At 47.5% G+C, this 13,216-nt stretch overlaps 1 protein-coding gene across 7 annotated transcripts in view; it reads right to left on the bottom strand.

Moving 5' to 3' along the window:
• Positions 1–3,192: 3,192 nt before the first annotated feature.
• NCAM1 (neural cell adhesion molecule 1) overlaps positions 3,193–13,216 on the bottom strand; it is a 267,775-nt gene continuing 257,751 nt past the window's right edge. For 4 of the 7 annotated variants that reach the window (XM_043533912.1, XM_043533909.1, XM_043533910.1 and 1 more), the window contains 2 exons: positions 12,973–13,089; positions 3,193–6,681 (listed from right to left, as the gene is read on the bottom strand). In XM_043533912.1, the coding sequence (XP_043389847.1) occupies positions 6,561–6,681; positions 12,973–13,089 (238 nt within the window). In that variant the 3' untranslated portion in view covers positions 3,193–6,560. Of the gene's footprint in view, positions 6,682–10,046; positions 10,827–12,972; positions 13,090–13,216 lie in introns of all 7 variants that reach the window. The other 3 variants (XM_043533907.1, XM_043533908.1, XM_027822896.3) reach the window with 1 other exon arrangement.

The raw sequence follows: 13,216 nt of genomic DNA, 5'->3' as shown, positions 1-13,216 counted from the left end.
TGGACGCGGGTGAATACCTAGGAGCTAGCACAGAGCCGGATGTATATTATAATGTAAATCCATTGTGACCCCACTGCAGTCATCAAATGAGGTCTAGGATATCCAAACTGAGTGACCTCCGTAGAATATCAGGGTTGGAAGGCACCTCAGGAGGACATCTAGTCCAACCCCCTGTTCAAAGCAGGACCAATCCCCAACTAAATCATCCCAGCCAAGGCTTTGTCAAGCCGGGCCTTAAAACCTCTAAGGATGGAGATTCCTCCACCTCCCTAGGTAACCCATTCCAGTGCTTCACCAACCTGCTAGTGAAATAGTTTTTCCTAATATCCAACCTAGACCTCCCCCACTGCAACTTGAGACCATTGCTCCTTGTTCTGTCATCTGCCACCACTGAGAACAGCCGAGCTCCATCCTCTTTAGAACTCCCCTTCAGGTAGTTGAAGGCTATCAAATCCCCCCTCACTCTTCTGCAAACTAAATAACCCCAGTTCCCTCAGCCTCTCCTCATAAGTCATGTGCCCCAGCCCCCTAATCATTTTCGTTGCCCTCTGCTGGACTCTCTCCAATTCGTCCATACCTTTAAAAAGTGTTTGACCCCCACCGCAGCTTATTGATTACACTCCACAGGATCCTTCAGTGATATTTCCTCCCACACGTCTGCATTCTGATGCTATGTGGCTGCCAGCAAGATTTTGCTTACATAATAGGAAGTTTTTTCATAATGAAAAACCACTGTATGCTATTCACTAAATGTACAAGACCAGTTTTTGCAATCATTTTGCAAGCGGCACAGCAGATCAGCACACTGGTCACATCTAGGTCATCATGACTCTTCACTGGACCTCACTCATCAGTTCCTATGTAGAATGCATTCATGCCTGTCAGGCTATTTCCCTATTAGCACTGGGGTTAGCTGGAATTCATGCTGTAGTGTAAAACTCAGGAAGAGGAACTCATCAGGTGATAACAGCTGGTAAAATATTAATAAAAGAGTTTTCTTTAGCACACATTGTCCCACACTGAGCTGGGATTGTGGGGAAAACGGCTCTCCACAGATGGAAAGCAGATTATTAAGACTCATTCCGAGATATTTTTTTTTTTAAATGGGAGCCTAAAGCCAGGCTCCTTAATTACATCTTTAGGCACTTAAATTAAGTAGCCTGATTTTCAGATGGTCGCAACACATGATAGGCTCCCTCTAAAATCAACGTGGGATTTTCAAAAGCACCAAGGTGAGTTAGGAGCACAAAATCCAAGTCAATGAGTCTTATGCTCCTCAATCATATAGGTGCCTTTGAAAATTTCAGCCAACAGGGACTGCTGGGAACTTGGAGCTTTTGAAAATCTGCCCACTGTTTCAGGTGCCTACATATATGGTCTTTCAGGCCTCCATTTTTAAAACCCTGACCTATGGCTTCACTGCATGTTGCATGGTTTTCTCACGCGCAGTTTTAATTCACTATTCAATCAAAATGACCCGTGAACTAAGTCAATATTGCTTCAGGCTGGGATGCAGCCCAGATGTACGAAGCGCGAGGACCCTGGGAAGTAGCAGTCGTTTCACAAGCCGCCTCGTCGCTGAGTCTGGCCGCAGCGGTGCGGGACTGTTTTCCTCTGGGTCATTGCCGGGACACTGTTCAGTCACATCAGCTGCAGTGAATGTGGAACCAATCAATAACCATCGTGCCGCCAACCTATGCAATCTGTAGGGTAACAGCCTCCCTGCAGGTTGCAGTGTGGAATATCAAAGCAAACGGACCAGGAGAAAGGGCTATTCTGATGCATTAATAAGCAGAGTCAGATCAGACTCTTGCCTTTTGTATTTCTCTTTGTGAACGATTTGTGCACCCAGGTACGGATACAAATCAGAGTTCTAATCCCTCTTACCCCCGTGTCCCTGGAGATCAAATCTGGGGACTGAATTACAAGTAGTTAGCTTCATCTAGTGCATTAGTTGAAGCACTTTTGGCAAGGTAAATTATAGCGCGATTTCCATAGGAAACACTGTCAGCAAAGGAATCCCAGTTGCTGCTCATTGGAGCTGTTCTGAGAAAGCAATGAGATGTCGGAGAGCAGAGTTAACTTTACCCACAGGAAAGCAAATTGGAGGATTCTGTGTGATAGGGCCGCATTCTCCATCATAAACAGATATCGCTCATTACAGAACTCACACCTGGGAAATGCTGGTTTGTGATTCAGGATGCTGTTTACAACAAACACATACCCAGGTATGTGCATGGTTGGTGAACTGGCTCACAACCTTTCCAGCTCACTCTAAATCCGCCTCCTGGGTTCACACTGGGAAATGCTGGGCTTTACTGAACATTTCCACATTAAATGTCTTGAGGACAGAATCAGGGGCTGAAAAGACCCAACCTTAAAAATATTCTCCTCTGTGACTGGGTTTGAGTGTTTTACCAAGCGGTCTATGAGGTGGAAGAAGAGCCTCCAGCAAAGGTGAGGAACTGGAACAACAGCTGGTCTTGGGAGAGTGCATCTCACAAGCATCACCTCTCCCATGGTACAGATCCAAATCCTTCTCTGCTAAAGAACATAAGAACATCCATACTGGGTCAGACCAAAGGTCTATCTAGCCCAGTATCCTGCCTTCTGACAGTGGCCAAGGCCAGGTACTTCAGAGGGAATGAACAGAACAGTTGAGTAATCCATTTCCCTCCACTCCACTATCACGATGACTCAGTCTCTTAACTGGAACTAACAGTCCCTATTGTCACCACTGTGCTAGTAACAATAGAAGTTGGTGCCTGAACCCCTTGAAGGATCAAATATTAAACACTAGAAAGGCTCTTGTGGGCCTATGTTTGGACACACGACACACCAGGCAACAAAAAGCTTAGACTTAAGTGGGCTTTTTTTTTTTTGTAATTTTTATTTGAACACAAGTATTCTGACAGAATGCAAAGTCAAAATTCTCAGTTAGTATCAGTATTTACACCGGTGAGAATGGAAATAAAGGTGGTATCAATGTTTCACTTGGTAAAAAGTTTTTTGTTTTTTTATAACAAGAGAGAAGGCCCCCAAAAGTAGGGAATGCTGGGTAGGGATGTCAATGGAGGGTCTGAGAACCACTATCAAAACAGCCTATTGCGAAAACCTGGGGTCCGAAGGCTCCATATAAAAGTGTGAAAATAAAACTCCAGCCTAAAAGCTGAACAATTGGATGGGCTGTTGTCTTGGTATTGTACGTATGGTGCACCATGAAATGCAGTCACTCCACTACCAGAAGCTGATCAGTCTCGGTGGCTATATAAATATATGTGTGTGGTAACAACACATATATAAATATATACAATGTAAATGGTGTCAGGTTGGTCCCTCTTCGAAGATTAAAAAAAATAATGAGGACTAAACTATTTTAGTTCAGAAAAGTGGAATGTTTCTAAATTAAAATGACATTCTCTGGTTATGGAAAAGTATAACAATGCTTTCAAGAATCGATACGCAAGTACTGATTGTTGAGAAATCTCAGGTCAGCATTGACAAGGGGCAGAATGGATTTGTCTCCTAGTCCAGTAACCACAGCTTTTGCGGATATCTAGAAATGATGTCCCACTTCAGGAGTCTCAATTCAAAGCCCACTGAAGTCAACGGGAGTCTTTCTTATTGACTTGGATGGGCTCTGGATCTGGCTCTGAACTGGCTTCCTATTTGAGACAAATGCCAATTTAGGTATCCATATCACAAGTCCAAGTACTTATCAAACAGACCTTGGCCAGTGTCAATGGATTTGTATCTAATCATTAGGATTGTGCAGTATTTGCCTCATAACAGCTGCTCAGCTCTCAAGGGGTAATAACTTATGAGGTATAGAATATAGTTGGCAAAGCAAGTCAAAGCCATCAACAACTTCACACGAATGATGAACAGATTCTCTTGGTAAACTGAGGTACACACACTCTCTTCCAACTCATCGATTCCCCCATGGCTATGCGGACTCTTCCTCTCTAGAAGCCACGGTGGCCTTTCATGCCACATTTGATCAATCCATCTCTTAAAAAAACGTTTTCTTAGGGACCATGGGCCAAATCTTCCCCCTAGTTATACCCACACTGCTCCAATGGGGATAAGCAAGGGTCAGATTTGGTCCAGGATGTTTAATCAAACATCCATCCATCCTAGTGGCATGTTAAGGATGGGCGTTGTGTTTACATCTATGTTTACATAGATGCACACACACAGATAGCCTCCATTTCCATCCCCAGGAGCTGAGAAAAAAAATGCAAAAAACCCCCACATTTAGCAAATGACAAGACCATTATTTTTCACAGTTTGAAATTATAATCTAGCGATGCCACTGTTAAAGACTGCGTCATTATAAGAGTACACTGAAAAGAGTGGTTCAATGTAGCTGAGCCAAACTGCAGTCTCCCCACCCAAAATCTTCTTTCATTTGTTCATTACCATAGCACAAAGGAATATATGCTGTAGTCAGGTTTGTTTGTCTCTCATTTAAAGGCTTCTGTTCCTTATAAGACTTATTCTCTTTATTTATTTTCCTGAATAATTTTTTTTATCTGCACTATCCGCTACACCTTCCACATCCAAACTATGTTGAAGTTTTTTTTTATTTTCATTATTTCAATACTATGACAAAAACCACATTTCACACTAAAATACTCACGCGCCCACAGTGCACAAGCTTGCAGATCTAAAGTAGAATGGAAAACAAAACAAAAAAATTAAAACCAAAAACAAAATAAAAACCCAAAAAAGGGGGAAAATTTCTATACAAAGGCTGGTCTTCCCCCAACCACCCTCTCTTACTCCTCTGCCCCACCCCTCATTCGCTCTTTTTCGCACCCAAAATTTGCAGTTTTTCTAGGATTCCAAATAGCAGTTGTCACTGATGTTGCTGTAAGAGCAAAGTTCACCCCTGTGCAAAGCTTACGCACCGCATCAGCCTCATTTTGAGCACTACAGCTATGATCCAAAGGCCAATGAAGTCAATGGGAGTCTTTCCATCAGTGTCAAGAGCCTTCGGATAAAGTCTTTAAGGCCCTGATCCGGCAAAGCATTAGTGGATTACTCAGTGAGCATCAAATCATGCAGTTAAATCTTTACAGGATCAGACCACAAACGTGGCGCATACACCTTGTGTTGGTGAATTTCACTCCTAGTGAATGAAAGGACTTTTTAGTGTTTCCACTCCCCCAAAGAAATACTAGTTTCCTGAAGTGCACAAGCTCTTTCCTTTTAAATCCTAGAGTAAAAGAAAATAGTATTTATTTACTACTTTTTTTTTCTAAAAAGGGGGAATTGGTTTATTCAAACATCTATTCACCGAGACTAGACCAGCCCTGACTGCACAAACTCCCTTCTGCTTCTCAGAGCTGAGGGAGGATTCCTGGAAGGAACAGGGGAGAATGTCTAAGAAAAGTAGAGAACATATTTCTCTTATGCAGTTGGTCCCCGGGCCAGCAAAGGACTTAAGTGCATGCTTAACTTTAAGCATACCAGTATTTCCATTAACTAGGCCCATGCTTAAAGTTAATGCACTTAAATGCATTGCTAGTCACAGGCCTTGGTTGGTGACAAGTTGTCCACCCACCAAAAGTAAAATGAACGGTGTTACTTATCTTCTTACTCCAGTAAGAAACAATAATTATAATAATAATAATAATTAAAAAAGATAAAGGGGAAACAACTATTGTAAACATCCATATTTTAAAATGTCTCCCTTTGCAAAGCAAGCATGCTAGTAAATCTAATATCTATAGACTGTATTTACTTTAAAAAAAAGGCAGCTATTTTACACGTACATTTAAACACAACAAAAGTAAAAAAAACATTTGTCGATTGTAAACACTGGAAAAAACAAAAGTTGGCAAAAAGATTTAAAATAAAAATTTTTAAAAAAATGTAAAGTCTGAATACTGCAAATTGAAATATATCCCCAAAACTGCAATTTTGGCATTCTTCCTAAAAATAACAATAATAATAATAAACCCCCAAATAACGGTCTAAGCTGGAGATTGGATTCAGTCACAAAGGGCGAGAGACACTTTGCCTACTGAACAAATATAAAGTGAACAGAAATGTTAACTTATTTACGAGGCTTTACATATTTCAAACTCGACTGAAAAGTATAAAAATAAATTGTGGACTTTGATCATTCAGTACTGGCCGTACCTGATGGTACAGCTGTTTACTCTGTTAGGCTAACCAAAGAAAAGTCAGGGTTAACTTCCCACCCCGCCCCTAAATCTAGTAGGTTTTGAGCTTCCTAACCATTTCGCAACTGATGCTTGTGACCTTGTTTGTTTGAATATATGCAGGGCTCGTTGAGCCCTGATCGGGTTGTGGGATCAACCTTTTTTTAAAAACATATTTTATTTTTCCTTAAAAGCAAGTGCACAACAAACAGAACCTTCCTACAAACCTACAAAGAAAAAAAAAAAAGAGATCCCCATTTATGTATTTTTTCATTTTGTCTGGTTTTCTTTTAAAGGCAAAAGACACTAGAGGAATGAGATGTGTGGTGTGTTTTAAATGCTCAGGTGAAGTTGTTCTGTCATTTTTTTTTTCTTTTCTGTTGCTGATCATGCTTTGCTCTCGTTTTCATTTGTTTGTGTGGCTTCGTTGGGGACCGTCTTGACTTCTGCTGGAGGTGTCTTAGGTTCCGTTGCTTGCACCTCAGATTTTTCTTCTACAGGGGTTTTCCTGTGGAAAAGTCACCAAAACAGCACAGTTTAGAGAGAGTTTATTTACTTTTTTAGTTAGATGTGCTATATACTTCTGGAATGGCTCCCAGGTGTTCCATACAAAGCATCACCCCACCTTCTACAGCAGCGTGACTAGAGCTGGGGGAATATTGCAAAAGACCTTCAGCTTTGGAAATACATTTGCTTGGACTTCATCCCCATCCCCTTTGGGTTTGCTTTCCATGAATGCTCCACAGAACCAGGCTGCTGCCAGAAGCATTTGCAGGAAATGCAAACGCCGTGTGCATCTGCAATGGAAACTTGATTCTACAAATCACCTCATCCAATCAAAGGACAGAAAAAATACCGTGTGACCTGAGCGCCCAATCAAAACCGGTTGAATTTTGAATAGCGGGGGTTTTCTTGGAGGAAGTATTCTGAGAGTAAATCTGAGAACACCATGGTACATGGGCAGAGAGAAAAAGGGATGGAGTTTATTCTCCCAGCTCTGAGAGTGACATCCTCAGAAATGAAGGCTGTAATTCCCAAGTGCAACCTCCCGGGGCTAGCAAGGGGACCCAACTGAGTTAGAGAAACCACAGGGCTACCTGAACGTACACCAGCTACAGTGGTGCCATAGGGGCTCTTCTGCTGGGGGAGGGGAGACTGGTACAATGCATGCACCCCAGCTTCACCCTCAGCCAGCCCTGGGCCCTCACGTGGCCCTGTACAGCAGCTTTAAGGTGAGTGCCCTTCTCCAGCAGTGCAAGCTAATGTGAGTAGAGACTGAGGATCTGGCCCTAACTCTGTGACACAAGAGAAAGCAGTGGGGGATTTCTGGATTTGAGCGACATCTACCTCGGCTTCCTTGGGAGCCTCAGATCCTTCCTGCTCGCAATTAGTTCACTTTTTTCACGTTGAAAACTGTGACCTGGGATGTATTTATCTAACATGAATCTAAATTCCAACAAAGCCAGTGCATGCTCTCCTCCCCCCCGGAAACGGGGACAGCATGCATGTGGGGGAGAGGCCACAAGACTCTATCGCCACCAGCAGAGGTTGCAAAGCTCATTTCATGCTGAGCCAAGCAGGACTGGAAACCAGGTATCCACAGATGGAAGCAATCCCCATCCGTTGCTCCTGCCAGGCTGTGTGGTGCATTTACAGCACACTGGCCATCTCCAGCTGAGGGGTCTAGCTAGTGAGAAAGTTTCCTGGGTTCACTTCACAACCGCTGCTTTGTTAGCTGGAGCTGTGGACCAGCCTGCTCGTTGTTACTGATGTGACTGGCTAGGGACGGGGATATTTGAAGTGTAGAGATTTCCTCTCAGAGTCTAGGATGCAGGCTGTGAATTTGCCCAGGGGTTCCCCTCACATAGCCCTGCCGGCCGGGGGGCAGACTAGCCAAGCGAAGAGAATACCCTGATGCCAAACGGGTACATTGCAGGGATGCTTTTTAGTTCCTACCTTGGATTCGTTTGAAGTGGGCAGAGGGCAGGACTGGAAGGACACTCTGCCTGTGCAAGTGGGAAGAGGGGCTGCAGGTGGACACGCCGGCTCGCTGCTGGCAATGCATCCCCTGAGCTTATTTCACGTTCATCCCAGCAGCACATGCTACAGCATCCTAGCACTTAGGCTGCAAGCTCTTCAGGCCAGGGACTTCCTTATATGGTGTCCGGCACCTAGCGCAAGGGGGCCCTGGCCGACAGGCACTACTGCGATACAAATAAGTGAACGAGGATTCCTCTGCCATGGAGTCACTTAGCTTTGGTCACTACAGCTGTGTGGTCAGACCAGCCCAAGTACATCTGCGGTGCTGCTGACCCTGCCAGGCTGACCGTACCTGCTGCACTGTGTGGGGCACGTGCTGCCCCACTGAACAGTCACTCTCCAGGGCGTTAGTGGACGGAAGCAGCACGGCAGGCTTGATGGGGTGACCAGAAGCCACGAGGTGCCAGGCACCTATAGCTAATGCTGCGGATCCGCACATACTCTGGCAAGAACTGCCTGCAATCTGCAGAGCGCTTAGGGCCTGACTGAGCACTGCCCACACCAGAGGAACTGCACTGAAATCAAACCGGAGTGCCAGGCCTGTGCTTTGTCGGTGCTAATACACAAAGCTGTGAGCACAGGGGTATTTTTCCTGGGAAGGGGCCGGGGGGGGAGTTCCAGCCAAAGCCACGACTCAGCATCGTGCCGCATCAAACCAGCTTCTCCAACAAATCTGAGCTGTTCTTCCAACACAAGAACCTCCTTTCCCTCAGGAGGGTACCAGCCCGACTGCATTTGGGAAGGAGTGGTTGCTTCCTTCATCTGATCCTGTCTCTGACAATGTGCGGCACCCAACCAGGCAGCCAGAAGGCAGTGCTGAACCCAGACAGTGCAAACACCCAGAACAGGAGAGAGAGTCCAAGAACTGCCCATCAGCACTCGCAATGCCCCTGCTTTGCTGGCTCTCCCAGGAACTGCTGTCCAGGCTGAGCCAGCAAAGCAGCCCTATCCTCCCACCTCGCTCAACCTTCCCCCACACCACCACCCCCAAACCAACCAGAAATAGCTAATGCTGCAGCCAAAGTTATCTGCAACTCCCAGCAGCACAGTGTCTCTTGCCAAACACAAGGCACAGGGTGATGCCCGGGGGTGGGAGGGGATCCCGTCCAGATGGAACGAGGCTGTGTCCCTTCATGCCTACAGGCTTAATGGCTTTCTCTTAATCGCTTGTGGGAGCCGAGGGGAGACTGGATGGAGGGAAATTCATCACTGGCTCACCAGGATGAGACAAGGCCAAATGGGCCAGCCCCAAACAGCTGTGCTGGTCCCTCAGGCAGGCTTGCCCCAGGTCCCTCACCATAGCGAACTTGCTAACGTAGGGCCTAATCCTGAGACGTACCGAGCACCCACAATTCCCCTTTTGGCCAGGTTATGCCTTGCCTTGCGATAGAGTAAATCTGGAGTGACTCCAGTTTAGCTGCTCTGGATTTACATTGGTGAAATTGAATTTGGTCTGTTGTCGCCAGTGAACTTCAGGAGCACAGTGTTTCTCAGGATCAGGCCCCTTTTTGCCACAAGGAAGTGATCCTGAGCTCTTTCCCAACAGAATCAGGAACAGGATGGAGCTACTGGGAAGTCTAAAAGGTAACACATTATTAATCCATTTCTTCATCTCTCTCTGGGGACTAGACACCTGTCTGCACTGCACCCAGGGGCCCCCTACTCCTCCTTTCACCTGACCTCCCTAGTGCTGGGTCCTGCCGTAGTGGTTAACAGGTGAGTTAGTTTGCTAGAGAAACAATGAGGTTAGTTCAGAGAACATCCAACAAGAACACAGCACTAATGCACAAGACACACAGCACACAACCCACAGAAGATTAAAGGCAGCCATACTCGGTCTTTGCAGGTGCCAGCGGTACAGAGCTGTCTACAGTGGAAGAAGCAAGCTCGCGAGCTTGCCCACTAGCCACACTGGCAGGAGCAGTAGTGCCAAGAGCTGCAAAAACATCCTTTGCAAGGTCAATGTCTGGGGTCTTGAAGGTCCCTTCGTCCATTTTAAAGTCCTCGTTCTGGGAGGGGTTTGTGGTGCTGCCTGAGGCAGCCTCGCTCTTCAGGTTAGTTGGGTTCTTGGCTGTTTCTGTTGGACTCTTCACCATGCTGGGCTGTACAGCTTCCTTTTCTGGGCTTTTGGTGCTTGACACCTCCTGCTTGGGCTCTGAAGAAGCTGGAGGGCTAGTGGGGTTTGCAGGGGCTGGGGCAGATGGCTTGCTACCAGCTGGCGCCTTTGAGGCCTCAGCCATGCTGGTGGCAGCGCTGGGGCTGAGCACCGCCCCTTGGTTGGCCAGGACACTCGAAGACAAATTACTAGTGGCTGGAGTAGAAGTTGGGGTGTCGCTGAGGTCAACAAGGGGGGCGACTTTGGGGGCCGAGGACAGTGGCGAGGAAGCGGAGGTGGCTGCCCCTTTGGCCGGAGTGGCCTGGCTGGGCGGCACGGAGTTTGAGTCAGGGATAGCTGTGGCTGGCAGGGCAATACTGGAAGTCAGGGTGGTGGTCTCGCTGGTCGGGCTGTTCTGAGCAGTGGCAAAGGTTTCGGTCATAGTGTCAGAATTAGTGGTGCCCGTGGTTACGGAAGGCAGCATGTCCTCCACCGTAGCTGTGGTGTCAGCTGGGTGCCTGCGAGGAGGACAGGAGTAGAAGAGAAATAGACAATGAAGCCCATAAATGATAGGGGGAAATGAGTGGAAGCGCAAGAGGGCGCGAGAGACGGCGCAGCGCAAGCAGCAGCGTAGCATGCGGTTGTAATGCACACAGAGGACATAGAAGCAAGAGAAGAGGAACCTGCTGAGGCCAGATGTGCAACTGGGACCAGGCACCAAGTGGGCAGATCAAAGAGCGACGAGGAAGAGGAGGAAGAGCAGAGAGTACATGGCATTCCAGGAGCAGCTTGCTCACATGGCGTTTTGTGCATCAAATCTCAACCCAAACTTCACCCCAACCTATGCCCTGCAGAAAGGCTCTTCTCCCCTAACCTAGCCTCCCTCCTCCTCAACAGCCCATGGACCCTTGTCTTCCTCCTGCTCCTGAGGCCCCAATCTTGTGATCCAGTAACACACCTCGGCCTCACCAATGTTTCTGGTCCTGATCCAGGGCCCTGAGTCCAAGCCTCCTGCCTTAGCCCTGCCCTGGTATCTGTGCACCTCTTATTTTCATCCAGCCTCAGAGAGTATGAGTCCCACACACTTTGGGCCAGCACCTTCCTCCCTTTTGACCAAGTCTGCCTTTAGTTTGGTTCCAGCTAGGGTCAGTGTTACTTCAGGAAGACGTGTGACAGCACAAACCATGCTTTGGCAGCCACAATGAAGCCTAGACAGCTTCACTGATGGGAGCCTTTCTGAAGCTGGAAGCTTTAATGAGGAGGGAGAGGGAGGGAGAGCGGGAGGCACGCTGCTGGAAAGACAACGGTTAATCGAGAGAGAAGCCAGCGCTTTCCACACCACCGCTGCTGGCTTATTAATTGGGGGCAACCTCCATAAAGGTTAATCACGTCATTAAAAGTTCAACAAAACAACCCACAGAAAGCTCAACACATTCAACAGCAAGAGCACACCCCAGGCCAGTGCTGTTGCGTAAACATGGCTCCTGCTTCTCTCCTAGCCAGGCCCAGACACCCAGTTCGTCAGCAAAGCCATAGCACCAGTTATTCTCACCTCTCACCCCAGCAGGGAATAGAGCAGCACTACGGATGGGGAAGCCTAGAGACCCAATGACTTGACAACCCAGCGAGGAAATAAGAAACCCACTGGGTCAACCCCAAACCAGAGCCAAAAAATGAACTGGACATAGACATTATTTCTTCTTGGAGAGCTCAGATGATATCTATGTCCTGTTCCACAGAGCCCAGGAGTGTCTGTAAGACACTTTGCATCCACACACAGAGATGGCCCAATACCCTGTTAGAATGGGCCATCTTCCAGCAGGTTTAATAAATGCTTAAGGATAAACCGGTCCATCACAGCCAGTTTAGTGAATTCAAACAAGTAGATACAGTTCAAATACTCTGCCCATTTCTGCCACACAGTACACCGGTGGCCTTCTGAAATCTCCCAACATGCACTGCTTCTGGGAGCTGAACTGGGAATGATGGAGTAGGTGCCCAGAGGCCACTGCAAGTACCACAGTTTAGAACAGTGCTAAATTGGATGCTGGGCAAATCTAGTTAATCCTGGCTAGTGTGGATGCACCAAACCATGGCTCATGACCAAATGGTTCCTTTCTCTGGTGCACACGAGACCCATGGGTAACTCCCAAACCCTCTCTTGGCCCAGTGCGCAGGCAGCCATGTCTGAACTTGCTATGTGCCCTCCACACAGCTGTAAATCTGGCACAAATCCAGAGCACAGCTGCTCTGTTGCTATCAATTCCAGGAGGCCCTTTCGCTCGGGGCAAGCAGGCGTCGACGTGGTATCGTCAGAGCAGCACTAACCAGCCATTGGCACAGCATCACGCCGCCAGGAGGCAGCGTGATATGGGGCATCTGCCCCGGAGCCCTTGCAATAAGCAGGGCTGGGTGACATGGAAAGCAGGGCTATACCATGGAAAGCACTTGGCACCAACGCTTTGGTCTCGTTCTTTGCAAACATTACAAAGGAAATGGTGCCGAGGGAGAGAGGAGCTCCTCACTATGACAGGGCAGGGACCCAGCTCCGAGCCTTGACCGTTCTCCTTCTCTTGCCTGGGTTACCTACGTGAGAGGCCAGAGGTCACAGTGGCAGATGGGGCTGCACTGACCACGCACTAGAACAACCGAATGTCAACCTACTCAGGCTCCGTCAGCGGCGTGGTCTCGTTGGGCTCTGTGTGTTTGCCCCCGTCATGGTTCGGGGTCCGCTCCTCCTCAGTCCGCACCTCCACAATGGGCTCCTTTGACTCGTCTTTTCTGAAAGGAGATTGCAAGCTTGGGTGAGTGGTTCACAGCCTCAAACAAGCACCCTTCCCTGAGGGTGGGAGGGCCATGCTAGCAGCAACTCTCCACATGGTAGGGCGAGGCTGGCCTGGAAAGTGGC

This window comes from Chelonia mydas, chromosome 22 (genome assembly GCF_015237465.2).
Source record: "Chelonia mydas isolate rCheMyd1 chromosome 22, rCheMyd1.pri.v2, whole genome shotgun sequence".
In the NCBI taxonomy this organism is placed as follows: Eukaryota; Metazoa; Chordata; order Testudines; family Cheloniidae; genus Chelonia; species Chelonia mydas.
The sequence above is the reverse complement of the archived record's forward strand: the minus strand, read 5'-3'. Positions and strand labels throughout refer to the sequence as shown.